The 13,231-nt window shown below is 38.7% G+C and overlaps 1 protein-coding gene across 2 annotated transcripts in view; it reads left to right on the top strand.

Annotated features, from left to right (window-relative positions):
* Window positions 1–4,126: 4,126 nt before the first annotated feature.
* The window catches only part of LOC102903065 (cytochrome P450 2J4-like), a 42,403-nt gene continuing 33,298 nt past the window's right edge, over window positions 4,127–13,231 (top strand). For both annotated transcript variants that reach the window (XM_006974025.4, XM_042271430.2), the window contains exons 1-2: window positions 4,127–4,556; window positions 8,573–8,735. In XM_006974025.4, coding sequence (XP_006974087.1) covers window positions 4,347–4,556; window positions 8,573–8,735 — 373 coding nt within the window. In that variant the 5' untranslated portion in view covers window positions 4,127–4,346. The remainder of the gene's footprint in view (window positions 4,557–8,572; window positions 8,736–13,231) is intronic.

Raw genomic sequence — 13,231 nt, 5'->3', positions numbered from 1 at the left:
TAAGGATGGTGAGCAATTCCTTAAATGTCTTTCAGTTATTTGAGATTTTTCTGTTAAGTAATTTTTGTTTAGATCTGTACCCCATTTTCTAATTAAATTATTTGGTATTTTGATGTCTAATTTCTTTTTGGAGTTCAGCCCTCTGTCAGATGTGGGGCTGGTGAAGACATTTCCCCATTCTGTAGGCTGCCATTTTGGAACTGAACTAGGCCCTCTGAATGTAGGCGACACTTGTGAGGCATGAACTGTTTGTGGGGCCCCTAGCAGTGGGACCAGAATTCATCCCAGGTGCATGAACTGGCTTTTTCGAGCCCATTCCCTATGGTGGGATACCTTGCTCAGCTTTGATGAAAGGGGGAGAGGCTAGGCCCTGCCTCAACTTGGTGTGCTAGCCTCTGTTAACAACCCAAGGGAGGTCTTACCCCCTCTGAGGAGTGGATGGGGGTTGGAATGGAGGGAGGTGGGGAGGAGGGAGAAAGGGAGAGAGGGAGGAACTGGAGATGGTATATAAAATGAAAAAAAAAACCACTTTAATTAAAAAAAAATCAGTAGCATAAAAAGTAGTATAAAAATCCTAAAAAATAAACAGTACTTTTGTTATACTCAACCTAACTACAGATAATTCTTTTCTTTTAAGATTTATTTCTCTACAAGCCTTATCAATGTCTTTCTATATTCCAGACAAATAATGAATGGCATTTATAGACACAGCCATTATGCATTCAGTAGAAACTTATCTAAAAAAATAAGAAGTAAACAAACTTTTTACATTTTGTTATGCTACATCTGTCAGCATTATACAGATTATATGTATGTATATGTATATTCCTGCTGATATTCCAAGAACATTTTCTGTTGCAAATACAAATATTCTTTTTAATAATACAATGAAACAGAGACACTAAAACCTAACACTGCCTTCTTGTGATACTAGTTTTATCTTGATAATTTTATAATTTGTACACCAAGTTAGATATTAAAATGTTGACTCATAACTTTATTTACAACAATAGTATATGATCAATTAACAATTACATCATATAATGCAGGACAAAATACATGTCAATACAGACAAAATATATGTCCACCTCATATAGAAAAAATTCCCAGAATTCATATAAAGGGAGCTCTACACTCAGGCTGATTCTAAAATTAATCTTTCAAATTTACATATTAAGTTTGCCAAGCAGAAAGCATTTTAGCCATTACATTCCTTCCATTTCTTTTGCTTGGATAGAATACTCTGACCTTCCAAAACATTGATTTAGAGAAGAAAAGGGTTTGTTTTGCCTTATACTTCCAGGGTATAGAGTTTGTCATAATGGTGAGGGCATTGCACAGGGAGTGTGAGGCTCACCCACCAGGCAATGGGGAGGCAGCCAGACCATATTCAGTATTCACACAGGAAGCTGAGAGAGAGAGAACAGCAAATGGAGTCAAGCTAATCTAACTCAAATCCACCTGGAGTGACTTCTCCTAGTATAAGCATACACCTCCTAAAAGACTCCAAAGGATTTGTATGCAGACACATTTTGTTTTTCTTAAGAAGATAAAACTCCAGCTGTCTTTAGACTTTATATTAGATGTTCATTAGGATCTTATCATGGTGGGGAACTTAACATATGTTCCCCAAATTATCAGTGGATGGAATCATTTTCTGATCAATAGGGACACTAGGGATGACTAGAGGGAAAAGTAGCCACCTAAGCACTAGTGATGACCAAATGTCAGGTAAATATGGGACAGATCATCTTTATGTAGACCAGGATAAACTACAGGCAAGATTGGTACTAAGCAAGTAGTTGATAACCAGTCCAGGATGCTATACTTTCATATAGTTCCCCTTCTTCCCTTTAGATATGCAAGCAGGAGTGGGAAATGTAGCTTAGTCCTGCTACAAATTAAAAGAGAATTTTTTTAACCTAAAAAACATTAAGTGTGGTAGTTTTATCTGTAATGACATTTCACCCTCAGATAGTTAGCTCTAATAATAGAAAAGGATGTTACCTTAAGTCCACATGATAAACTTGACCTTTTGATCATTTTACTCAGTCTTCCACATATCATAAAGAGATAGGGATATATGAACTTTCTACTTGGTTATTATACTGGGCACAGCTGGATTGCATGTAATTTTGACTAGTCTAGCTATGATAATTATTGCTACATGTTGTTTTGTGTCCCACATAAAAACTAAGTGACAGATCCTGTGACCACTTTAATTTTTTATTTATTTGCATTGAGTACTGTATATACATATATGCATATATGTAGAATGCTCAATTAAAATGCACAAGTACATATTTATAAATGTGAGTGTTTGGGTTATTTATTAAAAGGCTTGATAAATATATACTGCCTTATACAGGTAGACTAAAGTTCTTAAAAATTATTAAAATTGTATTTGGAGGTTGATTAAGTGTTTTGTAAAAGCCCTAACATGTTGTTTGTATAAAACACCAATCATCGAAATTGTAGGACTAATGTTTCATTAAGCTATAAGAGTTAATGTTATTCACATAGATTTGACAAAGATTTTCTTCCAAAACAGGTTCTAATGAAAAAATTAATTATAATTTTATTTCAATTAAGTAATAGTCATGGGAAAAGTAAGAATTATATGGCATAAAATGTTTTATGTTAATCAAAATGCCCCTTACAAATGTACTTTAAAAACCCTTATTGAAATAGTTTTCAAAATTATTCCTTTTTTATTTAAAGGGTTTTTTTTTTCATCTTACATATCAACTGCAGTTTCCTCTCCCTCCCTCCCCACCTTCTCCCCATCCCACTCCCCATCTACTCCTCAGAGAAAATAAGACCTCCCATGGGGAGTCAATAAAGTCTGGCACATCAAGTTGAGGCAGGACCAGCCTCCCCCCCCCCCACACACACAGCCCCTATTGAGGCTGAGCAAAGTATTCCTCCATAAGGAATGGGCTCCAAAAACCTGGTTCATGCACTAGGGAGAAATCCTGGTCCCACTGATAGTGTCCCAAAAAATTGCCCAAGCCACACAACTGTCACCCACATTCAGAGGGCCTAGTTCAGTTCCATGCCAATTCCCAAGCTGTTAGTCCAGAGTCAGTAAGCTCCCATCGGCCTAGGTCAGCTGTCTCTGTAGGTTTCCCCATCATAATCTTGACCCTTTTCTCATATAATCCCTCCTCCCTCTCTTGGACTGGACTCCTGGGAGCTCAGCCCAGTGCTTAGCTGTGGATCTCTGCATCTGCTTCCATCAGTTACTGGATGAAGGTTCTATAATGAGGATTAGGGTAGTCATCAATTTGATTACAGGGAAGACCAGTTCAGGCACCCTCTCCACTGTTGCTTGGAGTTTTAGCTGGGGTCATGCTTGTGGATTCCTGGGAATTTCCCTAGCACCAGGTTTCTCGCTAACTCCATAATGGCTCCTTCTATCAAGACACCTTTCCTCGAAATTCTTAATATATAAATGAAAATGGTAAGGAAGGCTCTTACTGAGCTGTAATACATGTAAAAAGGACATATTTTCGAAAATCTTTTTTATTTTAAAATTTTTTTCTTTTCATAATTAGGATTTCAGGAGGGAGATAGAATCCCAACAAATAGTCACATTCAAAATTTGAGTATTTCAAAGTTCTTATCTCATCCAATTTATAGTAAAAGAAAAAAAGACATTATTTTAAAATGAAGCTGTCAATGACTGCTCAACCTGCTCAAAGCCTCATCACTGTACAGGCTGAGTTTGGGGTCTTTAAAAATCAAGTTTTCTGCTTAGTATTGACTCACACCTTTAAGAGTATAAACTTGCAATTAACAATTGCTTAAAGCTACCATAAAAAAATCCAAATGGTGTAACTTAAAACTGGCAAGTTACAGATGTAAGTAGAAGCTACAAAATCAGATTTGACAACCAAGAACCCACCTTCAGTTACAGCTATGTGCATCTATGTACTGTCTACACGTGCTTAGGTTTTCTATCATGTACATAGTGCCAAAGTAGTTTATAAGTAAGTGTAAGTTATAATTACTAAATTAAATCCAAATTAGTTCGTAATGTAACTGAAGTTTGAAGGTTAATGTAGTTAAGCTTATGAAGGGGCAGGGCAGAGAGCTCTGAGCTTCCTCTTGGGGGTTGGGTCCTGGGGTAACAGGAAGGAGTGGTTAGGACCTCTGTTTAGAGAGAGGGGTGGGGCTGTGAGGACAGGGTGTCTGTGCTGTCTGGGTCAAAGGGCATCAGAGGGAAACGGAGGGGTGTGGTGCAGAGGGGATAGGAATATATTTAGCCGAGAGCCCTGTAAGTCTAGGAGCCCTGAGCCTCAGCTCAGATCCTCAGTCCTCTGGAGTCTGTTCAAATACCAGCCATGCTCGCCGCCGCGGGCTCCCTGGTGGCCGCCATCTGGGCAGGGCTCCATTTCCGGACTGTGCTGCTGGCTGCTGTCGTCTTCTTGTTTCTGTCTGACTACTTCAGAAGCCGGCGCCCCAAGAACTTCCCTCCAGGGCCGCGACGCCTGCCCTTCCTGGGCAACATATTCCAGATAGACTTTAAGCAGCCCCACCTGGCGGTCCAACAGGTAGGAAGGGACAGTGCCTGGCTCTGCCCTGACCTAATCCTGAACTTCCGGGACTGGGGTGGGGTGGGCAGGGCTCTAAAGCTCATGCTCACAGTGGCTAACCCCAGGCCAAAGAGTTAGCTTCTGTGAGTGCTCATTTAAGAAACACATAGCTAGGCAGAGCAGTAGTAGCTCAGGCCTTGAATCCCTGCAATCAGGAGACAGAGGCAGGTGGATCTTTGTAAGTTCGAGGTCAGCCTGGTACACAGAGCCAGTTCCCAGACAGCTATGGCTACAGACTGAAACCCTATCTCCAAACACCAAAACCAACCAAACAACCACCCACCACCACAACAACAAAACCACGCAGCTAATTTCCAAATAATTGGAGGATTTCTTATCCTTGACATACTTCCAGGGTGATTCCACTGTGGTCAGAGAACACACTGTATGATTTGAATTCTTTAAATATGCCAAGTAGTATGACCTAGTAGTAAATTATGATAGAGATATACACCCTGGCACTTTAAGAAATGTGTGTAAAACCCCTGCAACCCTGCAGTTAAAATAAAACGTGTGTGTGTGTGTGTGTGTGTGTGTGTGTGTGTGTGTGTGTGTGTGTTCTACTCCTCTTGACTAGAGTTTTGTATAGATGTTAGCTCTTTCTTACTGAGCCTTATTTTTTCTACATCATTACTGACTGCTGTTGTTATCAGTTACTAAGAAAGCCACAGCCAAGTCTCCAGCTCCACTGGGAAAGTGTCCCTTTCTCCACGCAGTTCGGGAGCTCTCCTTCATTTAATTGGAAAGGCTGTTCTGTGTACACAGTATACATTTAAGATTGGCAGGTCGTTTGATGACTTAACCATGTGACCATGTAATGACCCTCTTTATCCAGAGAAAATTTGTTTTGCCTGATTTTTCTCTGATCTCTTACACCCTGCAAGCTCCCTTTTGATCAGTAGCTAAAAGGCATATGCTTTTCAGTCCTTTTATTTTTATCTACTTACAATACTAGAAATGCATTCATCTTGACAACATATAATTGAGCAATTTTTTATTATTCAAATTTCATCATTAATTGGGGAAGCTAGAACATCTCTGTTTACAGTTTATATATAAACACTTAAACCTAGTGTTCCATTGCTTTGTGGTTTGTCTATTTGCTCTGTTTTCATTCTTGGTTTCCTATCTTCCCTTGAGCTTCTTGGACACTTTCCGATTAGATGCTTTGCCCCACCTCAGAATGTCTTTCCCCTCCATTCCCACACTGTCTTTCCCCTGATTTAGGACACTAGGTTGACAATCTGCTGCACTTAAAGTTCCCCTTCTGTTCCCTTGCTGGCCTTGGTGGTTTCACCATAAGTATTAAAGTTTGTTGTTGTTGTTGTTTTGTCTCTCTGCTTTGAAGAGATTTTGTTTTCCGTTTCCATATTGATTGTGGTGGTTTTGCTTTACTTGTGGCTTTATGCTGTTGGGGTCTTCACAGAAGGTTTGTATTTTATCTTGTCAGAGTTAAAATATTCGATCTGTTTCTTCCTACACAGTCACCTGAGGCTGGGTGATGTGTCCCTTGGTGCAGCAATGGGAAATGATGACACTGAGGCTGGGAACATCATGCCAGCCCAGTAATATTTCATTCCTTTATTTTGTATTTTCTATGGGTTTACATTTTTATATCTGATTGTAAACAAATAGAATTAAATGATACAATTTAGGCAAATTAAAATTCAATTCCTGCTATTAGGAAACAATCCTCACAAGCTGACCCACGGCCTTCCCTTTGGGTTTTGTGCTCCCCTTCATTCTGACTCCATGATAAGCACACATGGAGTCATGTTAGCAGTCATCTACTAGCATTCCATTTTCTACTGAGTAAACCTGTTGAGGAAAAGGGTGATATGATGCCCCCTTGTTGTTCAGTGAGATAATGACAATACAAGGGCTTGAACCTACATGGTTTGACTCAACACTTACTGTTTTCACATATCCTTCCTACGCAGAAGAAAAATGGCATTTGAGAACTAGAAATGTTTATTCCCAGACTTAGCATGACAGGCAAAACACAGAATAGTCTATGGTCAAATGAGTCCTATGGATTCTGGTAATCAATTGTGATATCATATAAAATCTAGATGGACAGGCAGCTCTGGGCCTAACCTTTGATAGAAAGTGAAATCAATTGTGCAGTGCTTAGAAGGAATGTTTAACAAGTGTCTAGTGTAGTAAAGGGATGAGATATTTTAAATCAGTTAAAATGACATATTTAAAACAGGATGAGGTCAGTGAAGAAGCTGGGCTGCTTGTTGAGCATGTGTGAACTGTACTTCTCTCCAACTCATAGTTTCTTAGCTTTCTCTGTAGTAGTTCACAGAATTATTATAGCAATGTTACTCAAACAAGAGAAAGTCCTATCATACTGAAGTGGGCATGTGATACACAGGTTAGATATTAGCATGTACTTCAAGCTAGCTGTAACAATGGGACCCCAACATACAATGGTCCTAAAAGTATACCTTATATGATCGTTGTATGTAGAAAATTACTTAATAAATTCCAAGTCACTGTTAGGATGTCTTATAGGAGTTGATGCTCATTCCATTCTCTTTCTTTCCCTTTTATTCATCTTTAACTTATCAGATCAGACTCCTGAAAACACACTTGGATATTTGCATATTAGGCAAGGATTTTGTGACCTGAATGCTGCATGACCCATCCTCACTGTCTCTGGGCTCTGCTTCTCTGTCTTTCTGTTGCTTCCATTACCAGAGCCCTCCTCTAAATCACATTCTCTTATTTAAATTGCCATTTATTTTGGTATTGCTTCTGCTATCAAAGTTATTTATGCAAGCAAACCATTAAAAGATATTTTTATTTACTGTGAATTCCATGCTTGCAAGCCAGAGAGGTAGCTCAGTGAGTCAGGGCACTTGCTGCAAAACTTGGTAATCTGAATTCAATCACCTGGGCTCACACAGTGAGAGGAGAGAACAGACTCCAGAAAATTGTCCACTGACCTCCACATGCACAACACCACCCATTACACACACACAAACACATGAGACACATACACATACACACAATCACACACACAGGAGACACACATACACACAATCAGTCAATCAATCAATGTAAAAATATTTTTTCTTATTCTGTGCTTGCTATAGCAGACTTGCACAGACAGACCTTGGTCTTTGGCAGGTGGCATATACTGTGTTCTCTGCCTTCCCTAGACTGTAGAATGCTGGATGTTAGAGAATTCGCTTATTTATTGAAATATTGTCCTCAAGCCTTCTTCTGGGGATACACATTATAACACCATCCACTCACTGATTCATGTTAATGAATTTGTATTGGCAAATTCCATTCTTGCAGTGAATTTGAGTTTAGTTAGTGCAGTAGCAAAGAAAAGAAATTTAAAACCATTTCCACAAACCAAGGTTATAGATGAATTTCTAAATGGTCTTATTAAATAAAAATCACAGAGCAAATAAAGGGGGGAAGGCCTCACAGAGATCAGGGAAATAGGGAAAGCCATCAGCCAACTTTACTTCACCAACTCTGCAGCTTCCAAATAAGAGCTACTTCCTGTCTTACCCACGCCTTTATTGTCTAGCTGTTCTGCCTTCTCATTGACTATCTTAGCCCAGCTACCTCACTTCGTTGTCACTGTCTGTCTGTACAGACCTCCAGGTCTCTATGGTTCGTACTGGGATAAAAGGCGTGTGTTACCATGCTTGGCTCTGTTCCCTAGTATGGCCTTGAACACAGAGACCCTGCCTATTAAGGGCGTGTGCTGCCTGACTTCTTGTTGATTTAAAATGACTGGCCTTTTCCCCTGATCTCCAGGCAAGCTTTATTAAAGCACAAATTAAAATATCACCACATTTCAGCACAAATAAAATATCACCATACAAGGTTTATCATTCACAGGGAAATGAGGATTTGTCATTATGATTAGCATTTGCTACACATGTGCCTACCATCCTTGGACACATAGGTATGAACACCCTCACCTCTATTGGAATATTTTACAGCTTGTGAAGAAGTATGGGAATGTCATCAGTCTGGATGTTGGAATCATGTCTTCAGTGATTATAAGCAGTCTGCCTTTAATCAAAGAAGCCTTTACTCACCTGGATGAAAACTTTATAAGTCGCCCTAAATTTCCTATGCAAAAACATATCTTTAATGAAAATGGTAAGTCTTTTATGTGTTGTTGTAAATTTCTAAATGGTCTTATTAATAGAAAACACAAAGCCAGATACAGGAGTGAAAATCTGAGCGAGATCAGAGGAATAGGAACAGCCATATGCTAACCTAACCTCACCACCTCTGCAGCTTCCAAAAGCAAGATATTTCCTGTCTACCCACACCTATATGCCTTGCTGTTCTGCCATCTGATTTGCTCTCTCTGTCCAACTACATCACTTCCTCTTCCTGTCTTGCTCTGTCATTTTCTGTCTATCTGTACAGACCTCCAGAACTCCATGGTTAACTAGTGTTGGAATTTAAAGCTTGTGCCACCATGCCTGGCTCTGTTCCCAGAGTGGCCTTGAACTCACAGAGATCCAGACAGATCCCTGCCTCCCAAGTAATAGGATTAAAGGTGTGTGCTAACATTGCATGACTTTTGTGTTTACTTATTATGGCTGGTTTTTTTCCTCTGATCCCCAGGCAAACTTTATTTATTAGAGCACAAATAAAATATCACCACATGTTGTAAGATACATTGTAATTTTTATGATACATAAAAGGCACCTATATGCCTTATTTATCCAACACTCCCATAAGCCAATCCCTTCATGAAATGCCATCATTAATGGGAGCTGTATACCACATTTCTTGAATGAAAGCACCCTTAAGATGATTTATAGTGTATCCTAGTAGAGACCAGGTGAGCTCACATATTTATTAAAACTAACTCTTGATGATTTGATAGTAAGTAACCACAGCACCAAACACAGCCAGACACACTGTGCTCTCACTTCCATTTCCCCACTCTAACCCTAGGAAAATGGATGGAAGTCAGCTTCTCCTTTCTACTACATCTTGCTTATAGCTGCTTATACTTTATCATTAAAGTCATGAGATCTCTAGGCCCCTAGCTAATGTTACAATTTAATTAGTATGAATACTTTATCTTATCATCAAATAAAGTCATAAGCTGAAAACAGAATTTGAAATCTATTAATCCAAGAAAATAGCATTTTAGATGCTTCTAATTGCTCCTTGAAATAATTCCACATCAATTCACTGTATTGTCTGCTATAAGAAGATAAGTGCTAGACACATGTCTTAGAGTTACTACTGCTGTGATGAAATACCATGAGCAAAGAAACTTGGGGAGGAAAAGGTTTATTTGGCTTATGCTTCCATATCACTGTCCATCATCAAAGGAAGTCAGGACAGAAACTCAGGGCAAGAACTTAGAGGCAGGAGCTGATGCAGAGGAAATGGAGGAATACTCCTTACTGTCTTGCTCCTCATGACTTTTTCAGCCTGCTTTCTTAGAGAATCCAGGACCACTAGCCTAGACTTGGCACTACCCACATGGGCTGGACCCTCTCACACCAAACACTAATTAAGAAAATGCCCTACAGGCATGCATACAGCCCTATCTTAAGGAGACATTTTCTCAATTGAGACTGTCCACTCTAGAATGAATTTAGCTTGTGTGATGTTAACATAAAACCAGACAGCACAGTATAAGTTAATAACAGGATTTAAATAGTAAAGCACTATCAATTATTACAGCCCAGGGAACCAGCTTCAGGCTGCAGCAGGGCAAAACTAAGACTTTTCTATTGAGCGATTTTTAGGGACTAGGGGGAAAAAACTCATACATACTCTAGGTGGTTACTTGTTTTAATTTCTCATGTTGCCTCTGCATTTTCTTTGTTCTTCACAGCTATATATACCCAAACAGAATCCTTCAGGCAATATAAAACTTGCATTTGAGGATCACATTTCATTTCTTAAGTAAATGATAAGAAACAGAGTTGTCCTGACAACACACATGTAATAATTCTCAACTTCTTAATTAGTAAGGCTGTAATTGATAGCTGCAATTTCAAAGAAAGAACAAGTTATTTGGAGTTTTTAAAGGAGTTACTAAATTACTGAGAATTCTAAGAAAGATAAAGAAATCAGGCACATATCCTATATTTCTAAGTGTAGTAACATTTTAAACTAACATTTTGTGATTAACAATCATAAACATGTCAATGTCTCTTAGCCTGGGAGTGTTTACAGAGAGCTGTGTCTTAAATGCTTTGATTGGAACTCAGGTTTATCTTACTTTTTTTAATGTAAACTCACTTTGGCATCCTCCAAGGCACAGTGACATTAGAATCATTTTAAATCTCAAAGTATATTGTTTTTGTCCTATGTGTCAGTTCTAATTATCTGAAAAACACCTGCAGCCCTCATTAGGCTCTACAGAGAAGTTATTTTCTATAGCTTAGACTAGTCACAAGATATTTTCACAAATTTTGGTGGGGAATGGGTGCAAAAACTAAATCATTTGCCAGCTAGCAATAATTAGGCTTTTTGTATTTACATCCTAGCCAGATAGCTCAGTGTGCTGTTGTGAACTAAGACAGGGAATATTTATCTAAAAATACATTAGCAATGGACCTGGTCTAATCTTAAAGTTACTTTGAAGCTTTAAATCAACTAATAGTATGAAAGCTGTCTTAGAGCTGGGGAGATACAACTATTTTCCTATTTCAGCCTGAACTATGATTTAAAAAAAAAAAAACTCTCAAGTACTTATAATTCCTGACTTGTGTAGCATTACTTTGTATTCAATTATTTATCAAAACTCTGTATAAGCTAACATTATTGATATCAAATGGACAATACAGTTTAAGGAGGAATCATCTTCACAAATAAAGATCCTAGTAGATAGGGCTGCATTCATGAGAGACATTCATTTAATGACCTTAAAGAATATTACTCAAGGGAATATAATATCCTTGAAATGACAAGAAGTAGAGAGTGTTGAGGAACTGAAAGACATCCAGTGTCCCAAGTATGGTATTTAAAGGACATAATTAAGTTCACCTGATATTTCTGAGCTTGATAAGTAAGAGAACAAGCAGTGTTTGCTGAATGTTAATTTTTATTCCAACAGCTGGGAAAGATTATGAATGTATTTTAGCAGAGACCTTAGGATATCAGCTAGAGATGGGAGAAAAGGCATTGGGAAACTTGTTTTCAATATGAAGTTACACATTGCAGTTGCAAAAGCAGACTATGTATTAGATAGTCTATGCCAGGATGATGGCATTAAAGCCTTATCAATACAAGTCCAGGCATGGCAGAGGGAAGCCAACATGACTCTATGATCTAGATGCCAGGGTGCTGAGTGAACTCTACCAGGAGTTTGATGACTAACCATGATTGTCAACTTAACTGCATTTGGAATCAACTAAAATCCTAGCAACTGAGCACACAATGAGGAATTTTGCTTCACTGGATTATTTGAGATAAGAAGACCCACCCTAAATTTGGACCACATCTTCTGGTGCCAGCCCACATAAAAGGACATGGAAAAAGGAAACTTTTCCCTTTTGCTATCTTGCCTTCACTCTCACTGGAAAGTTCAACTATCCTGCTGAAGAAGAATTCCTTCACAGCATTAGAATCTACTTCTTTAGGATTCTAATGTATGTGGAAGACTAGCTGAGACTTCCAGCCTCATGGATTGAAAAATCATAGCATTATTGGCCTTTCCATCAGGAAACAGTCATTTTGGGAATAGCTTATAAGCCACTCTAATAAATAACCCTTTAATATCTCTAGATTCATTCTATCACTGCTAGTACTTTAGAGCAGTGGTTCTCAACCTGTGGGTCATGATGCTCTTGGGGGTGGAATGACCTTTTCACATGGGTCACCTAAGACCATTGAAAATATCAGACATTTATATTATGATTCATAACAGTATCCAAACTACAGTTGTGAACAAGCACAAAAATGATTTTATGGTTGGGGGTCATTACAACATAAGAAATTGTATTAAAGGGTTGCAGCATTAGGAAGATTTAGAACCAGCGCTTTAGAGAACCCCAACTAACACAGATTGTGGTACTAAGATTGGTTCTTGGCATTTAGCTTAACATAGATAACAAGATATATCTATATTGTAGTGTGTGTGTGTGTGTGTGTGTGTGTGTGTGTGTGTGTAATATATATTTACAAAAATGTGGGCACACTGAATACAAAGTGTAGATGCATTGGTTCTGGGGAGACTTGAATTTGATCACTTCATTAGCTACCTGGTAACCATGTTCTCTTAAAACTTTTACTTTATCCTTTTATCTAATTTCTCTATCCATTGTAATAGATCTGGAATGTTCTGGTAATCAGCTATAGCTGGAGTTTTCTCTCCAGGTCCCGCCAAGTCCAAGCAGTCCGACAGCCCACTTATAAAATAAACACAGAGATGCTTATATTATTTAAACTGTTTGGCCTAATAGCTCAGGTTTCTTGTTAGCTGTTCTTATATCTTAAATTAACCCATTTCTATTAGTCTATAAGTTGCCATGTGGCTTGTGGCTTACCGGTACTTTACATCTTGCTTGTCATGGCGGCAGCTGGCTGGCAGCATCTCTCTGCCTCAGCCTTCCTCCTCCCAGAATTCTTCTCCTCCTTGCCCCACCTACCCTATTCTTCCTGCCTGGCTACTG

Source organism: Peromyscus maniculatus, chromosome 2, assembly GCF_049852395.1.
Source record: "Peromyscus maniculatus bairdii isolate BWxNUB_F1_BW_parent chromosome 2, HU_Pman_BW_mat_3.1, whole genome shotgun sequence".
Lineage (NCBI taxonomy): Eukaryota > Metazoa > Chordata > Mammalia > Rodentia > Cricetidae > Peromyscus > Peromyscus maniculatus.
Note: the sequence above shows the minus strand (reverse complement) of the source record. Positions and strands in the feature narration are given on the sequence as shown.